Below are 18,524 nucleotides of genomic sequence, written 5' to 3' on the forward strand. Positions count from 1 at the left end.
ATGTTGGACATCAGAGAGTGACAAAAATATTGTGATAAGGAGCCACTGTGAAGTTTACATGTGATCAGCAGAGATAATGCTAGTTAAAGATAAAACTTAACTAACAAACTGTCATAGACCAAGATAAAACCTATCTATTAATTCTATGGAGCTGCTTTTCATGTATTACTAAGTTTCTTGGCTTCTTCTTTTCTGTTAAAACTGTCCAGATGTTAATATTTTGATGTGTTCTGGATAATAATTGAAGACATGTGTGGAAAAATGGGCTAACTCAAATGTAAAAGCTTAGAAGTAAGTGTTGCCATCTGTTGCTCAGCAACACTTAATCTCTAAGCTGTTAGCGCGTTTTTCCACATGTCTTCAATTCATCATTGAACATAAAATCTTGGATTTGAAAAACTGCACTTGATAGTTGCCTGACTGAAGAGGGTGCTATGCTACAGCTGATTTTTGTAATTACCCTAGTCAGTAAAGATTCTTTTTTATCTTTGTTGAATGTTAATTCACACTTCTGTTTGTAGTTCCAATGTAGACTTTACTACAGATACATGAAATTTTATATACACCACATGCCAACAGAGGAGGCCTTTAGATATTATCCTTGTCAGCCTAAAAATGGTTTGATGTTTGTATTTCTTTAAGATGTCACCAATCTGATCAGTTACTATTTAGGTCTTCATACTTCATTTGGTTAGAACTGAACGCTTATAGGATCACTTTATTATCTGTCTGTATGTCTGACTGTTAAGACACCTTTTTCTCAGGAATGGGTAGAGGTATCAAGTTAATATTTATGTCACGTACAAAGGACTGCGGTCCCTTGGTGATGCAGAAAGTTAAGCTTCTAATCAATCCAATCCAAAGATATGGCCACTAACAGCACATATTTCAGTACTTGCAAACTCACTCATTAAAACTTAGATTGTACTTCCCATTGACCCAGAATCATGAAATTTGACAAGAAGCAAGATTTCCCAGTCAGTATAAGTAAAGGAAAAGATTCAAAAATTGTTAATCTTTAACTATAAAAAAGATTTTTTTGCCATTTGTTGTCCATCTGTCTGGCCATCTGTTAAGATCTCTTTTTCTCAGGAATGGGTTTAGACATCAAGTTGACATTTATGTTGGGTACTGATGTCTGTGGACCCTTGGCAGTGTAAATAATTTAAGCTTTATCCAGTCAAAAGATATGGCCATATACAGGGTTATTACAAATGACTGAAGCGATTTCACAGCTCTACAATAACTTTATTATTTGAGATATTTTCACAATGCTTTGCACACACATACAAAAACTCAAAAAGTTTTTTTAGGCATTCACAAATGTTCGATATGTGCTCCTTTAGTGATTCGGCAGACATCAAGCCGATAATCAAGTTCCTCCCACACTCGGCGCAGCATGTCCCCATCAATGAATTCGAAACCATCGTTGATGCGAGCTCGCAGTTCTGGCACGTTTCTTGGTAGAGGAGGTTTAAACACTGAATCTTTCACATAACCCCACAGAAAGAAATCGCATGGGGTTAAGTCGGGAGAGCGTGGAGGCCATGACATGAATTGCTGATCATGATCTCCACCACGACCGATTCATCGGTTTTCCAATCTCCTGTTTACGAAATACCGAACATCATGATGGAAGTGCGGTGGAGCACCATCCTGTTGAAAGATGAAGTCGGCACTGTCTGTCTCCAGTTGTGGCATGAGCCAATTTTCCAGCATGTCCAGATACACGTGTCCTGTAACGTTTTTTTCGCAGAAGAAAAAGGGGCCGTAAACTTTAAACCGTGAGATTGCAGAGGCATCCAGAAGCTTTAAACTGCGCATACCATCACCGAATGGAGTTAGCAGTCCTGAAGTGTCGTTACACTGTTATGACTGACTGATGTGAGTGCATTTCAAGCATGACATACGCTTTCTCGGCTCCTGTCGCCATTTTGTCTCACTGCGCTCTCGAGCGCTCTGGCGGCAGAAACCTGAAGTGCGGCTTCAGCCGAACAAAACTTTATGAGTTTTTCTACGTATCTGTAGTGTGTCGTGACCATATGTCAATGAATGGAGCTACAGTGAATTTATGAAATCGCTTCAATCATTTGTAATAGCCCTGTATGTCTCATATTTTGATACAATCTCATTCATCAAAACCTTAAGATGGATTAGCCATATAACTGTCAGGCCAGTCTAGTGGTAAAGCATATATCTGGAAACAGAGATGTCGCCAGATCTAATCTTGGTCTGACTACGTATTTGTATCATCATCATCATCATCATCATCATCATCATCATCTATGTACATAATTAAGTTTATATGGAACCTTCAGAACATGAGTCATACTTGCACTTGTCCAGTTTTTACATAAAAGGGAAAGAACCTGTATTCTTCCCGCATTGTTTTTCATCTTTGTCCTTCAGCCTGCTGCTGTTATTTGGTTGCAGAACTCTATTTACTTCTTTTATGGAATTATCATTTTTATGTTTAATTCATACTTTAATTCATTCTGTAGGTGCTCTGGTGCACAAATTCTTTTGGTTCTGTGGACAAGACTCTCAATGACACCCCTCTTTTGCAGTGAACAATGGTTGGAGCTCTTATGTAAATATCTGTCTGTATATTTGACCATTTCCGTGGTAAACTTGACCTTTGAACTTAAATTATTTTAGATAATGAAATAATTGCTATAAAGCTTTTTTACCTTGTGACTAAACTACAAAAAATCCTTCCATGAACCAATAACAATGAGATTTTGTTTTCAGCGCTGATTGTTTAAATTTTTCCCATATCGAAGTCAGCAATTGCAGAATGCAGTGGGTTACCCACTGCAACACTATCAACTTGATCATTGAATTCACTATTCATACAACCCAGAAGAAACACCAACAGCTAAGACAGGCAGTCATGAAAGCCATAATTGAAACTGATAGTATCTTGAAAAAAGGTTGAGAGATGAATATTAACAAAAGTAAAACAAGGATACCTGAATATAGTAAAATTAAAATCAGATGATAAATCGATTAGGAAGTGACACCCTAAAAGGAGTAGACAAGTTTTGCTATTTTGACAGTAAAGTAATTTAGTATGGCCAAAGTAAAGAGAATATGAAATGCAGATTCTCAAACACTTTACTTGCTAGTAAAGTGTTTCTGAAAAAGAGAAATATTATAACCTACTTATAACATATAATACAAATTTAAGTGTTAGAAAACCTTTTCTGAAAATATCTGCCTGCAGTGTAGCATTGAACAGAAATGAAATGTAGACAGTGAACAGTACAGAGAAGTAGAGAATTGAAGCTTTTGGAATGTGGTAATGCAGAAGAATCCTGATAATTAAATTGGCAGATTGTGTAACTGATGAAGAGATACCGATTCGAATTGGGGAGAAAAGTGTGTTATGACACAACTTGCCTAAAAGAAGGGATTGGTTGCTATGAGACATCAAGGACTAGCTAATTTGGAAATGGAGGGAAGAGAGAGAGAGAGAGAGAGAGAGAGAGAGAGAGAGAGAGAGAGAGTGTGTGTGTGTGTGTGTGTGTGTGTGTGTGTGTGTGTGTGTGTGTGTGTGTGCATGCCTTTATTTTGCACACTTTTCACAACTTCTTCCAATAATTTGCTTCTTTTAATTAGACTGGGTTCACTTTTTTAGCCTTACCTTCTACTTGCTTGATGCCCTTAGTCATCTCGTTACGTACATTTTATTCTTGACATGTGTAATCTTTTGTGTTTATTAACTAATATTGTTTTTATGTCTCATCAATTCTACACTGCTTCGATGACAACCTGCCTCTTCTCACAACTTGTATCCGTCTCACACTTTCGACAATCGTGTTATTCATTAGCACTGATGAAGATCCTCAATTTGTCAGTGTTTCAAAGTGATTCTTGCTGCTGTTGATCATATGACATCTTTCATTCATCATCTTTTATTACTTTTACCTTGTTCTTTGCAGGACTGAAGGAGCAGATGTTGGCTTTGTTAAAAGCATAGAAAAAGATAGTCTACTGTCCTTAGTGCGTGAAAATGTACACATCTGTCTTGATGCCACTGAGCTAAGGACATCTGCAGTGAATGCTGTTGACAAACTGAATGACTTTAGAGAAGATATGGATCTGGATTTGAATAATGGTAAGCAGCATGTATCCACCTAAATAGCTTTAAAACAGTCCTTAATGGGTAGTTAGTTGTCTTCAGCAGCAGTGCAAAAAGCATTATTTTGGAAAACTGCCTTGTATTTACGATGTATATGTCTGTATTTTTAGTAAATTTTTTGACTGTTTTATTTAGCCAGTAGTTTTTCCAGATATTCCATATGCTGTCATAAGACTTAGACACAATAACACTACATACCCCAAGTAGATTTTTGATGGTTGTCACAGATACACGAGCTAAGTGGGCACTGGCAGTTTATACCAATACGTCATCACAATGAGTAGATTGGTGGTCAGAACTCTTTCACAGATGTAATAGTGTGTATGAGATATCAGGAAGTAAATGAAGTACTTTCCCCAGGAGGTTCATTTTAATATGTCCAACCTTGTAGCTACCATTGTCTAGAGATATACATGTGATACTTTTCTCAGCTCAAATAATCTCTTTTGGTCAGTTAATAGCCTGCACATAAGGTACAAGGAGATCAAGTATGTCTTTTCCATGCAGTTCACATACACTCATAACAACTGGTTATTCTAGCAGTATTATTTACTCACCCATGTGACAAGTAATGTTCAGGGTTGATTCAGTGTTCCAAAACCACCTCATTTACATATTCTGAACCCAGTCAAACTTATGTGAAGTAAAGTAAATGAATTTTTACCCAACGACTTTTTAGAAAGAACACTGTGGCTAAACTAAACTTCAAGAGGTCTTCCATAGACCCTTTATATCGATACATGGTCACAGTGCTGCGATTTCTGATTCCCGAGTTCTTCTTCTTTTTCTTCTTCTTCTTCTTCTCCTTCTTCTTCTCTGCCTTCTCCTTCTTCTTCTCTGCCTTCTCCTCTGCTGTCTTTTTATAGAACACTGATGATCATTGTAGAGTCTTCTTATTTAGTCTCAGCTTTCTTAAACAATGTGGCAATATCTGAGATGTTGAGTCAGTGCAACTGTGAAACTCTTCTCCAATCAAGTCCTTCTTACTTTCAGTGTATATGTGAATGGAGCTTTAGTTTTCGCTTCAAAATCTGTGCCCAAAATATGAAACTGTTCTGTATTTGTGGTTGTGATTGCAAGTTTTTGCCGGCATAATGAAGTAGCTTGCCACTGGTCACATGATCTACTTACTTAGGGTGAACCAATACTTCCACATGTCAGTTGCCTTTAGTTTATATAAGGGGCATTCAAATGAAACCCAGTCACTAGTGTAAAATAACGGTAATGATTTTATTAACTCAAAAATGTAGTTGTACACAGTACACATACTCAAAAATAGTCACCAAAATTGATGGCACATTTATCCCATTGTGTCACTAGCTGGTCGATTCCATCCTTGAAGAAGCTAGTAGGCTGTCGTCGGATACAGGCCTGGACCCAGTCACACACTTCATTGTCCATTGTAATTGATGTGTGCAAATAGCTTGTTTTTCAAACACATGAAAGTCACACAGTGAAAGGTCGGGACTGTACGATGGATGTTCCACCATTTCCCACGGAAACTGCGGCAATGTCATCTTGACGGCATTGGCCGTTTATGGGCAGGCATTATCACGCAGGAAGATAACGCCATTGGACAACACGCCTCAGCATTTCGACTTGATGGCTCCTCTATGGTTCTGCAAGGTGGCTTGATAAAGCTGGGCATTGATAGTGGTTCCCCGTTCCATGAACTCGACAAGCAGTGCGCCCTTGTGGTCAAAACAGGAGGACATCATGACCTTACCAGGTGTGCACAGCCTTTGGTTTCTTTGGAGGTGGCGTAGTTGCATGTTTCCACTTCTTGCTCTGACGCTTGCTTTCCGGTTCAAAATGGTGACACCATGTTTCATCACCTGTGACAGCACACGGCAGAAAGCCATATTCCTATCTATGATCATGTTTCAGATGACTCAAAGACAGCGCCATTCAAGTATTGCGCTTTTCAGCGGTCAGTTGGTGGGGAACCCACTGCGCACAGATTTTTCAAAAGTTCAAGTGTTGATGTATATGGTGTGGGTGGCGCCCACGCTAATACCCAGTAACTGATGGATCTCATCCATGGTGATTCTGTGATTTTCCAAGACTAAAGCATTCACTCTTGCAACCATTTCCGGTGTGATGACACGATGAGCCTATCCAGGACGAGCATCATCTTTCAGTGACTTGTGCCAGCAAAGGAATCGCTTGTGCCATTCCACATCACTTGAACAACTCAGATTGTACTCACCGTACACAGCCTTCTTCCATCGATACATTTCACGGCCTCCAACTCCCTCCACCGCCAAAAATCGAATCACTCCTTGTTGTTCCTGCTTACTCGCCTGCCTGTGCGGTAGTGTACGATAACTTGTGTGACCACCTTCTCTTCGGTGTGAAACCACACTGGCCCTATGCAACAACAAACGATGCATACATGTCAGTCTCTCTGCCAATAGATGGGGTCACACACAGTTAAGTGGTGCCACCTTACGTGTAAGGCAAAGGTAGACACAGTGACCAGGTTTCATTTGAATGAACCTCATACATAAATGAGGTTTTAATTGTATTAAGATCCTACTCCTTGTGTCAGTACAGATAACACATAGCACTTAACAGTTCGTCAGTGTGTGCAAATTGAAAATCACAATGTTATATGTCACATATTAAGAGTTTCTTAAATGCTGCCCATGCAGTGCTAATTTTAGTGTTTATACTACGGTATATTGATAATTTTCACTTATGGACCGTCTGACAGCAACTGAATAAAACACAATTTTAGTGCCATACGCGTTTCGCCTTTATTTTCTGCAAGGCATCATCAGTGGCCTGGAATATGTACATATGTTAGCTATTTTATTTACATTTTTGTCACTGTGCCTATAGGTTATAAACAGTTCTAGTGGTTGGTATTTCCTATTAAGTAGTAATGTTTTGAACTGTACTTACAGGTTGCGTAGACAGTTTCTTACATATTACGCTCCTGTTGCATTTTTGGTGTTGTTCTTCTTCCTATGAGCGCCAATTTTCTGTTTTTTCCGCATTCCACAGCACTAAGCACTGAGCGCTTGTTTTAATGCAATGTTTTGGTTTCTGTTGCCGACTGTCAAATGTTTTTGCCAAAGATCGAATATTACTGCCAAACTTATGAGTGTAACTATTGAAGTATCTGTGGTGTGTGTGTGTGTGTGTGTGGGGGGGGGGGGGGTTTGGTGTCGTATTAATTTAATTTAATTTAATTTTATTGTATTTATTTATTTATTTTTGTTTTTGTCCTATGTATGTATGTGTCGGTGTGTGTGTGTTTTGGTGTAATATATATTTTTTTGTGCTGTGTGTGTGTGTGTGTGTGTGTCTGTCTGTATTTTGGTGTTATGTAATTTTTTTTTTTTTTTTTTTTTTTTGGAGGGGGGCTTTGTGTGTGTGTGTGTGTGTGTGTGTGTGTGTGTGTGTGTGTTATATATATATTATGTTATCATTTCCTTTATTAAGTGTAGTAGGGAGCCTGTGTTGATGTGTGTTTGTTCATTTATCACATGTTTGTTTTCTGCTATGGCTTTCTGGATGTGAAAGTTTTCTTGCATTTGTATAAGATGTTTGTCATGGTTGCTTATTCTCATTATTTTCATTTCTTGTTCCATGTTTGTAGGATGATGGTTGTAGTGTTTTAAATGCTCTGCAAATGTGGAATGGTTTGTTTCATACTTCCAACATCTGATATGTTCTTTGTATCTTGTTTCAAAATTCCTGCATGTCATGCCTATGTATACTGCATCACAACTTTGACACTCAAGTTTATATATTCCTGATTGTTGGAATTTGTCCCTCTTGGTAGTTGGCTGGCTTAGGTGTGATTGAAGGGTTTGCCCAGGCTTATATGCTATTTTGAAGCCCTGTCTCTTCAGGATGTTTGCAACTCTGTGTGTTAGTTTATGTGTGTAGGTCATGGTGTACCATCTGGTTCTTTTCTGTGTGGTGTTGTCATTGTGTGTGTTTGTTGAGTGTGTTTGTAAGTTTTCAGCTTGTGAATTCTTTTGTATTGTGGAAATGTTGTGTTTGTTTTTTATTTGTGTTTTTATTTTTTGATTGAGCCTGTGTACCACATGTGTGTCATATCCGTTGTTCCTAGCTATTTGTATGATCGTGTTCATTTCTTGTTCATAGTTTCTCTTGCTGAGTGGGATTCTGTTTAATCTATGTAACATGTGTCTTAGTGCTGCAAGTTTCTGGCTTTGGGGGTGGTTGGATGTGGAGTGTATTATTGTGTCCGTGGCTGTTGGTTTTCTAAAGATGTTAAATGTATGTTTTCCATTTTCTTTTTTAATTGTAATGTCAAGAAAATTTATTTGATTTTCTTTTTCTTTTTCAAGTGTGAATTTTATGTTCTTATGAGCTTTGTTTATTTCTGAATGGAGTTTATCTATTTTTTCACTTGGCTCGTCTACCAGACAAATAATGTCACGTGGATGACATTATTTGTCTGGTAGACGAGCCAAGTGAAAAAATAGATAAACTCCATTCAGAAATAAACAAAGCTCATAAGAACATAAAATTCACACTTGAAAAAGAAAAAGAAAATCAAATAAATTTTCTTGACATTACAATTAAAAAAGAAAATGGAAAACATACATTTAACATCTTTAGAAAACCAACAGCCACGGACACAATAATACACTCCACATCCAACCACCCCCAAAGCCAGAAACTTGCAGCACTAAGACACATGTTACATAGATTAAACAGAATCCCACTCAGCAAGAGAAACTATGAACAAGAAATGAACACGATCATACAAATAGCTAGGAACAACGGATATGACACACATGTGGTACACAGGCTCAATCAAAAAATAAAAACACAAATAAAAAACAAACACAACATTTCCACAATACAAAAGAATTCACAAGCTGAAAACTTACAAACACACTCAACAAACACACACAATGACAACACCACACAGAAAAGAACCAGATGGTACACCATGACCTACACACATAAACTAACACACAGAGTTGCAAACATCCTGAAGAGACAGGGCTTCAAAATAGCATATAAGCCTGGGCAAACCCTTCAATCACACCTAAGCCAGCCAACTACCAAGAGGGACAAATTCCAACAATCAGGAATATATAAACTTGAGTGTCAAAGTTGTGATGCAGTATACATAGGCATGACATGCAGGAATTTTGAAACAAGATACAAAGAACATATCAGATGTTGGAAGTATGAAACAAACCATTCCACATTTGCAGAGCATTTAAAACACTACAACCATCATCCTACAAACATGGAACAAGAAATGAAAATAATGAGAATAAGCAACCATGACAAACATCTTATACAAATGCAAGAAAACTTTCACATCCAGAAAGCCATAGCAGAAAACAAACATGTGATAAATGAACAAACACACATCAACACAGGCTCCCTACTACACTTAATAAAGGAAATGATAACATAATATATATAACACACACACACACACACACACACACACACACACACACACACACACACACACACAAAGCCCCCCTCCAAAAAAAAAAAAAAAAAAAAAAAATTACATAACACCAAAATACAGACAGACAGACAGACACACACACACACAGCACAAAAAAATATATATTACACCAAAACACACACACACCGACACATACATACATAGGACAATCCAAAAATAAATAAATAAATACAATAAAATTAAATTAAATTAAATTAATACGACACCAAACCCCCCCCCCCCCCCCACACACACACCACAGATACTTCAATAGTTACACTCATAAGTTTGGCAGTAATATTCGATCTTTGGCAAAAACATTTGACAGTCGGCAACAGAAACCAAAACATTGCATTAAAACAAGCGCTCAGTGCTTAGTGCTGTGGAATGCGGAAAAAACAGAAAATTGGCGCTCATAGGAAGAAGAACAACACCAAAAATGCAACAGGAGCGTAATATGTAAGAAACTGTCTACGCAACCTGTAAGTACAGTTCAAAACATTACTACTTAATAGGAAATACCAACCACTAGAACTGTTTATAACCTATAGGCACAGTGACAAAAATGTAAATAAAATAGCTAACATATGTACATATTCCAGGCCACTGATGATGCCTTGCAGAAAATAAAGGCGAAACGCGTATGGCACTAAAATTGTGTTTTATTCAGTTGCTGTCAGACGGTCCATAAGTGAAAATTATCAATATACCGTAGTATTACGCGCAACTGAGGAGGACAGGACCAGAAAAGTTTAGTGTTTATATCTTCATCATAATCCCATTTTTGTGTTACCCAGCATCTTAGGTTTCTGATTTTGGTGGTTTGCAAGTATTTTCCCGTAAAACTTGATAATCATGCTGTGTTTCCCGTTCTTGCTAACAACCAAAATTTAAAAAAAAAATACATTAATTGTATAATTCAGTCTATCATGACCATTATTTATATCTTTGGTGACATTGGTTTTATGTTTATCAGACCATGGTCTAAGGCATGTTTTCTGTCTGTACTGTTTTGTCCTCTATTGTAGGAAATACCCTCAGAGGCTATACAGATGTAGTTATTTAATTTTCAAACGTAAACTTGTTTAGCTGAAAAAACATCTTTCAAACGTAAACTTGTTTAGCTGAAAAAACATCATGAAGTTTAATGGTGATCATGCAGCTGACAAGTTATGACATAATCTGACTGCTGCCCAAGATTAGAGAGTCATGATGATGTGTATTATGGAGATTGTGCAACAGAAAAGTTGACACTGGTTACTTTAATTAACCCTAAAGTTTGCCATGGTCCAAACATTACTATGCTAGAGGTCATTGGTTAACAGAAAAAAGACGATATAAATTAAACAAGTAGTAGGCCTTAATGCTTAATAAAGCAAACAGTGCAAACTCTTCCTGCGTTCAAATTCTGTGAGACACTACAGCGCAAATCTGTAATCTTTGGCAGCAGTCGGATGACATCACTACTCAACCTTTTGATAGTAAGCAATAAAAAGTGGAAAGTTTGGCAGTTCCTGGTAGCTAAACAAGTCTGTTGAGGATTAACTACACTGCCTGATAAAGAAAAGTGAAAAAACCAGAAAGGGAGGAGGAAACAGAGGGGGTATATGATGTTATTTCAGTGATTAAAAAGTCGAGCAAATTTACAAGAAATTTGACAGTATGAGTCCACTTACCAGTGTGACATGGCAACCCGTCTGGTCTGGATGGATGCACTAATTCAATTGAGAAGAGTCACATTCCTGAGGCAACCTGACTCACAACTGTTATAGCTGGTCCTCGATATTCTGGATATTGGCGCTGAGACAGAGTGGACATCGATGTTGTACCACATTTGCTCTATTATGGACAGGTCAGGAGTCTTGCTGGCCTCAACATCACGCAGTGAGTTTGTATAGAGATATGTACCACCTTGTGTGGACAAGCATTGTTCTGTTGAAAAATGGCACGACAAAACTATCACATAAGAGGTAACACTTGAGGTCACAGGCTGTTAGTGATATACTATTGTACCACCAGAGTTTCCTCAATTACTACCAGCTGTGACCCAATCCATACCAGATAGCTCTCTACACTGGGCATCAGGTGTGACACCATTGTGCCTCTCCAAAATATTGAAAGAATGGAATATTTCTGCAGGTTGTGAGCATATTCACTGACTGTGGTCATCCAGATAGTGCAGAACTGTGATTCATTGTTGAACACAACCATTTGTGTTGTGGTACCAGTACTGTAGCCTGTGCATGGGATGGTAATTACCTAGTCTGGCTGTGGCTAGCCTTTGAGCAGTGATGTGAGGTGACACAGAATTTGTAGAAACGAAGACAGTCTTTGATCACAAATTTCTTTATTTACAAGGTGTACAACTTTGCTTCTGCTGTTTGTCGATAGGTGGTGATAATGGTAAGTATCGGTCGAAAGAAACAGATCGCAGACGTCAGGCAGTTAGCTTGGACCTCAGTTAACATAACCTCATTCAAACATTTGTCGATTTGTGTCTGAATCATAAAGTTCTTCTTGATTGAAAATGTCAGTTTACGAGCCTAATTCTCGTCATTTGCGGGAGGTGTTGCTGTTTAGTTTCAGTATGAAGAAAACAGTGGCTGAGTCTCATCTAATGCTCTCAAGTACATATGGTAAGGAAGCTATTAGTGAAAGAATGTGTCGTGAGTGGTTTCAACACTTCAAGAACAGTGATTTTAACGTCATAGATCGGCATAGCGGTGGAAGAGAGAATGTTTTCAAAGATGCAGAATTGGAGACATTGCCGAGTGAAGACTCGCGTCAAGCTCAAGAAGAATTGGCAATATTAGTGGGAGTGACACAGCAAGCCATTTCAAAATGTCTCAAGGCTATGGGCATGATTCAGAAAGAAGGAACTTGGTTCCTGTGCGAGCTGAAACCAATAGACATTGAACGGCATTTGTGTGTTTGTGAACAGTTGCTTCAGAGGCAAAAACAGACCGGATTTCTGCATCACATTGTGATTGGGGACGAAAAATGGTTTCATTACAATAACCCTAAATGCAAAAAATCATGGGGATATCCTGGCCATGCTTCCATGTCGACGGCCAGACCGAATATTCACAGCTCCAAGATCATGCTCTGTATTTGGTGGGACCAGCTCGGCGTTGTGTACTATGACGTGTTAAAGCCAAGTGAAACAATCACAGGTTCTCATTATCGAACACAATTAATGTGTTTGAGCAGAGTATTAGAAGACAAACGGCCGCAATACAGCGAGAGGCATGATAAAGTGATTTTGAAGCACGACAACACTCGACATCATGTTGCAAAAGAGGTCAAAAGGTACTTGGAAACGTTAAAATGGGATGTCCTACCCCAACTGACATATTCTCCAGACATTGCTTCCTCTGACTATCACCTATTTAGATCAATGGCGCGTGGCCTAGCTGGCCAACACTTCCGATCTCATGAAGAAGTCACAAATTGGATTGATTTGTGGATCGCTTCAAAAGATGAACAATTTTTTCGACATGGGATTCGTACACTGCTGGAAAGATGGGAGAAAGTGGTGGCCAGCAATGGAAAATACATTGAATGATACATGTGCAACCAATTTGTTTCATTAAGGTCTAAAATGTTGGGGAAAAACAGCTGAATCAAAGCTATACACATTGTAGTTTAATTAACTGTTTTGATCATTATGATCATCACCAGATTGATCTAGAAAAAAAAGGACATGCATACTTATGAGCAACAGCATTATGATAAATTACAACAATATGAGTAGTTGTGTTGATTCACATGACCTGAGAAGCACCTGACAAATAAAAAACCTGTATCCTTAAACTTAGTAAAACAAGCAAACAAAACTGTTAGCCGTGGTTGGCTTCCTCACAAGATACAGAAACATGATCATACTGTTACGTACACCCATGGCCCATGATGTAGGGCCACCATTAACACACTGTGCTTACAGATGCAATGCAGACAATGGAGAGTGCTTAGTTGTTAAGTATTTCTGACCATAAGCACAGTTTACAATGGTATGTTACAATGGCATTTGACACAGAAGATGTCCATTAGTTGTTCTCAGATGACACCTACAGAGTGAAAGGATTGGATGTGCTTAGTGCACGAAACAATGATCCTCCCTTGTGGTGGTCAGATGTGTTCGACCAGAACCTTGACATTGAGTACATTTACCCTCATTCCCATGCGGTCCAACATTGGAACACTGTCATATGTGAACCCCGACAGATCTGGATACTGCACAATTTGATCAGCTGGTCAAATGGAGATGCACAATGTAGCCCCTTTCAAACTGTCAGGTGCTGATAACGCTGTGTAACACTAGTATGCAATATGTATGTGTCCTTAATAGTGATCGCTCAATGTCTGATGTTGCTTACGCCACTAGTGTACTCTCATGGCCATTTTACCTGTCACAGAGAGTTGTAACTCTAATCATTTACATACCTGCTGGGTATGTTTGTGTGTATGAAGTTATTGTGACATCTGACCTTGTCTTATGGGTGCTTCAATTTTTTTTTTTTTTTTTTTTTTTTTTTTTTTTTTTTTTTTGTCAGGCAGTGTAATTACGTCTTATGGCCTCTAAGGATAGTAGAGTATGAAGCATTAGGTGTTGAACATGTCTTAGGTGATGGCCTAATACCTATAAAACCAATTTCAATGGGGATGTAATTGGTAAGATATCCAAATCCTTGGTTACTGATGCTAATTCTGTTTAGAACAGACTTAGTTTCTGTGTTATCTGAGAGTGTCACAGCGACACTTACGTGTAATGTATGTTGTTTTATCATGTGCCATTGATCTTCATTCCTTTATCAACATCATCCAGTGGTTGACAAAAAGCTTTTCAGTATAAGTAGAAGAATTAATAATACATATTCTTCTTGTGTATCTTAACATACATACCTTGTAAACACTCAGTCATATGGCTGACCTTTTCTCTGGGGAATGGAAGAGTGGAACTCGTTATTTTAATTAAGGCTTCTTATTAGAATAGTAGCGCAGTTTTAGGCTTGTGGCAGTTTTAGGTGGGGTCTGTTTTGAACTATGGGTGCTTAAGATACCAGTACAGTTCATACCTGAACTACCACTACCAACCACAACAAACATTTACACTGTAGCTACTGCCAGATGCATTGTGTACTCAAGTTTGGTTTGTCTTGTGGATTGCTTGTTTTTCTTATTTTGAAATGAGTAAGAGACTAATATTGGTGCATAAAAAGATTTGAATACAACTCTCACCACGACAAAAGGAATCAGCGATTCCTATGACCATTTGTCAGTTCTGCTTTCATGAAAGCACAGAACGCGGACATAGGATAGCAGCTTTGCGTGAGGGAGGCAGGGCTTGTTCCCCCTCACCGCTCCTCTCCTCTCGGCAGTCTAAGTTATTTGTTTTTGGTCACAGCTGACTGCCACACTATAGTCCACATAATAACTCCATTTAATTGGTTACCACAGCTATATTGTTTTTTGCGTTATCATTTCTATCAAAGATTGTCATTTACAATGCAGTTGGATTACTTGGCAATATATTTTAAGTACCGAGTAGCCTTCTGTTGTTCTCTAAAGATTTGTTGCATAATTCATTTTGTTGGAAGCAGTGGATTTTGCTAGTAATCTGTAGATGGTTTGTCAAAGACTTTTGTCCTAGTCATTCAAGATTATGCAAATGACGCAGAGAGAAGATAGTGAAAAATAATGACTACATGAAAACTGACTTGTTTTGGAGAATCCTGAAACTAATTTCACTCCCAGATTGTAAGTGTTTAGATTATGAGCAGGATGAGGCATTCCAAGGTGAGAATTCTTGATCTGTTCTGTAAACTATCTCTCTGACACGTGTATTGGAGACTGGTTTATACTGGAAACAGATTGCTCCCTCAGAACAGGGCTAGTACAGTGAAGTTACGACAACGTTACGCGTAAGTCTGAACAACATCTAGCTGGCCCATTCTGTTGGACGTTCCCAGATCATGAGACACACCCAGCTCCATACTGTCTCACAATCAGACAACCAGTGAGGGACAAATCTTAGGTGTATCTGGGGTTGAAATGGGCTATACTGTTACCAGATCTTTTTTTTTTTTTTTTTTTTTTTTTTTTGTAGAGAATAAATTAATTTTCCCCAAAATATAATATAATTGGATAGACACATGTTCTTACCATGCGGCAGCAGGAAAAAATGCTTATAAAAGTTAAGGAAATGTGCAAGCTTTTGGAAGCAAAGGCTCCTTCTGGCTAAAGAGTTGAAGGAGGAGAAAGATGGATGAAGGAAAAGAACTGGGGACGCTTAGGAAAAGGGGTAGAGTTATGGAAAAGTTGTGCAGAACCACAGGTCAGGGGATGAGAAGGAAAGACATTGTTGAGGGCTGCATCAGACGAGATTTCAAAAACCTGAGAGTTTGGAGGTGGAAGATAGGGTAATAAGCAAGGCAGAGATTACTGACAAAACACCATACAAGAGTTAATAAGAGCAGAAAGCTAAATATATTATACATGATTGACAGGTCATGAGGGGGAGGAGGGAGGGGAGAGAGGAAACATAGACTGGCCAGAAAATGAGATGTATAGAAAACTTAAATGGAATGTAGAAAGAAATAGTTACTGAAAAGAAATGCTGACACTGAAGAAATTAAAATAAATTAAGACCTGATGGGAGGCAGGAACCAAGGACATGTTATAACACCAGTTCCCACCTGCTGAGTTCTGAGAAAGTGGTGCCTGGGGGAAGAATCCAGATGGCACATGCAGTGAAACAGGCACTAAGGTCACAACTGCCATGTTGCATAGCATGTTCTGCAATAGGATATTGTGTGTTGCTAGTGTACACCCTCTGTCTATCCCCATTCATCCTGCCTGATAACTTGATGATAGTCATACCATTGTAGAAGGTGGAACAATGTTACATAATGGTTTGTACATGACATGTTGATTTGTGATAGTATATGTTTTGCCAGTTACAGAGCTGGTGTAGTTGGTGGGGATGGTAGGGTAAAAAATGAGTGCAAAAGATACTAAGGGCCTGCTCAGGACCCCCCCCCCCCCCCTTTTTTTCCCTGGGGGGGGGGGGGGCAATTAAAAGTTCTTCTAGATGTGGTGGGCATAATTTCAGACAGACTGGATCTCATTTCAGGACATGATTTTAAGAATTCATAGCCTTGATGAAGTAGCTGATTAATACGTTCATGATCAAGAGAGTACTGAGTGATAAGAGGTGTACTCTTAAGTTCTTTTTTCGAAGCAGCAGGAAAGCACCCTCTGAGCATCCCATGAAAACAATGGCTTAAGAAGGAGCCATCCTGGTTCCCTTGGCCATGCCTGTGCTCCTGATGTGCTTGTATGTCTGCCCCTCAAGCTATCAATCTGCAAAATCCTGCCGTTATCTGCTTCATACATTTCGTTGCGTGGTATCATCTGACAATCTACTTTACCTTTGAAGAGTAGATGTACAGACAGACTAGCGGCACAGTCATGGGAACGAGAATGGTTCCTTCCTCTGCCAACCTTTTCATGGGTTGGTTGGACGAGGTTTTCTTGGGATCTATAAGCCTTTAAATTTTGGTATGGCTTAGATACTTTGATGACACATTTGCCATATAATCTCATGGTTGGACAGAGCTATTAAGATTTTTGGAATCTCTAAATACATTCTTGCAATTAAATTTCACATGGGGCTATTCTAAACACCATGCCACTTCCTTTGATGTTGACCTCATTCTAACTAAGGGTTAGCTCTCCACCTCTGTTCATATTAGTCATACTAACAAATAACAGTTCTTACATTTTGACAGTTGCCATCCTTCCCATGTCAAATGATCCCTCTCTAACAGCCTTGGCATTCAAGGCAGTGATGCAGACTCTTTATGACAGTACACCATCATTCTCACCTCGGGCATCACTGGACACAATTACCCCACCAGTCTAGTTCAAAAGCAGATTTCCTGGGCCATCACATCCGGTCCTGGTCTTGAATGTGTTACCGGCTACTTCAAGAAGGCTATGCCCTCCTAATATTGTGCCCTGAAATGAGATCCAGTCTCTCTGAAATTTGCCCACCCCACCTAGAATAGCTTTTTGTTGTGCCACCCCTACCCCCACCCTTCCCACCTTATCTCCACAATATCCTGATCAGACCCTTAGCGTCTTTTGCAACCATTTTCCTACCCTACCCTTGACTTTCTCTCGTACCGCCACCTGTACTAGTTCTGTAACTGTTTGGCTGGTTTATTTGGGGGAGGGGACCAAACAGCGAGGTCATCAGTCCCCTTGGATCAGGGAAAGATGAAGAAGGATGTCGGTCATGCCCTTTCAAAGGAACCATCCCAGTATTTGCCTGATCTGTAACTGGCAAAACATGTAGTATCAAAGGGAGTGCCACCTGCGAAGGGACACATCGTGTGCCAGCTGCTACATAACACTGTTCAGCCTTCTACAATGGTATTACTACTGCCAAGGTATCAGTTAAGATGAATGGGCATAGGCAGAGGGTGTATACTGACAACATACAATATCCTGTTGCAGAGCATACTCTGCAACATGACAGTCATGACCTCTGTGTCTGTTTCACCGCATGTACCATCTGGATTCTTCCTCGAGGCGCCATTTTCTCAGAGCTCTGCAGGTGAGAATGGCCTTACAACATGTCCTTGGTTCTTGTCACCTCAGGTTCTTAATTTGTGTTAATTTCTTTTCAGTAACTATTCCTATGTACAATTTATTTTAGTTTTTTTTTTTCTGATCTGCCTACCACGTATAACATGCACTTAATTTTCCTCTTTAACTCAGTTAGACCATCAGCGACAGCACACCACTAGTTCCTGCTACTAATAAGGCGAGTACACCATACGCTTGTTACATATTTTTACAAGCTTCATACAGGAGCGACTTATTTTCAGTTATCTATGTAGTTAGTAGTTTATTTTT

General features: G+C 39.0%; 1 protein-coding gene across 1 annotated transcript in view; it reads left to right on the forward strand.

Moving 5' to 3' along the window:
- Positions 1-18,524, forward strand: part of LOC126199153 (exosome complex component RRP45-like) — a 72,421-nt gene that overhangs the window by 22,361 nt on the left and 31,536 nt on the right. The window contains exon 6 of the mRNA XM_049935909.1: positions 3,945-4,120. Coding sequence (XP_049791866.1) covers positions 3,945-4,120 — 176 coding nt within the window. The remainder of the gene's footprint in view (positions 1-3,944; positions 4,121-18,524) is intronic.

Source organism: Schistocerca nitens, chromosome 8 (genome assembly GCF_023898315.1).
Source record: "Schistocerca nitens isolate TAMUIC-IGC-003100 chromosome 8, iqSchNite1.1, whole genome shotgun sequence".
Lineage (NCBI taxonomy): Eukaryota > Metazoa > Arthropoda > Insecta > Orthoptera > Acrididae > Schistocerca > Schistocerca nitens.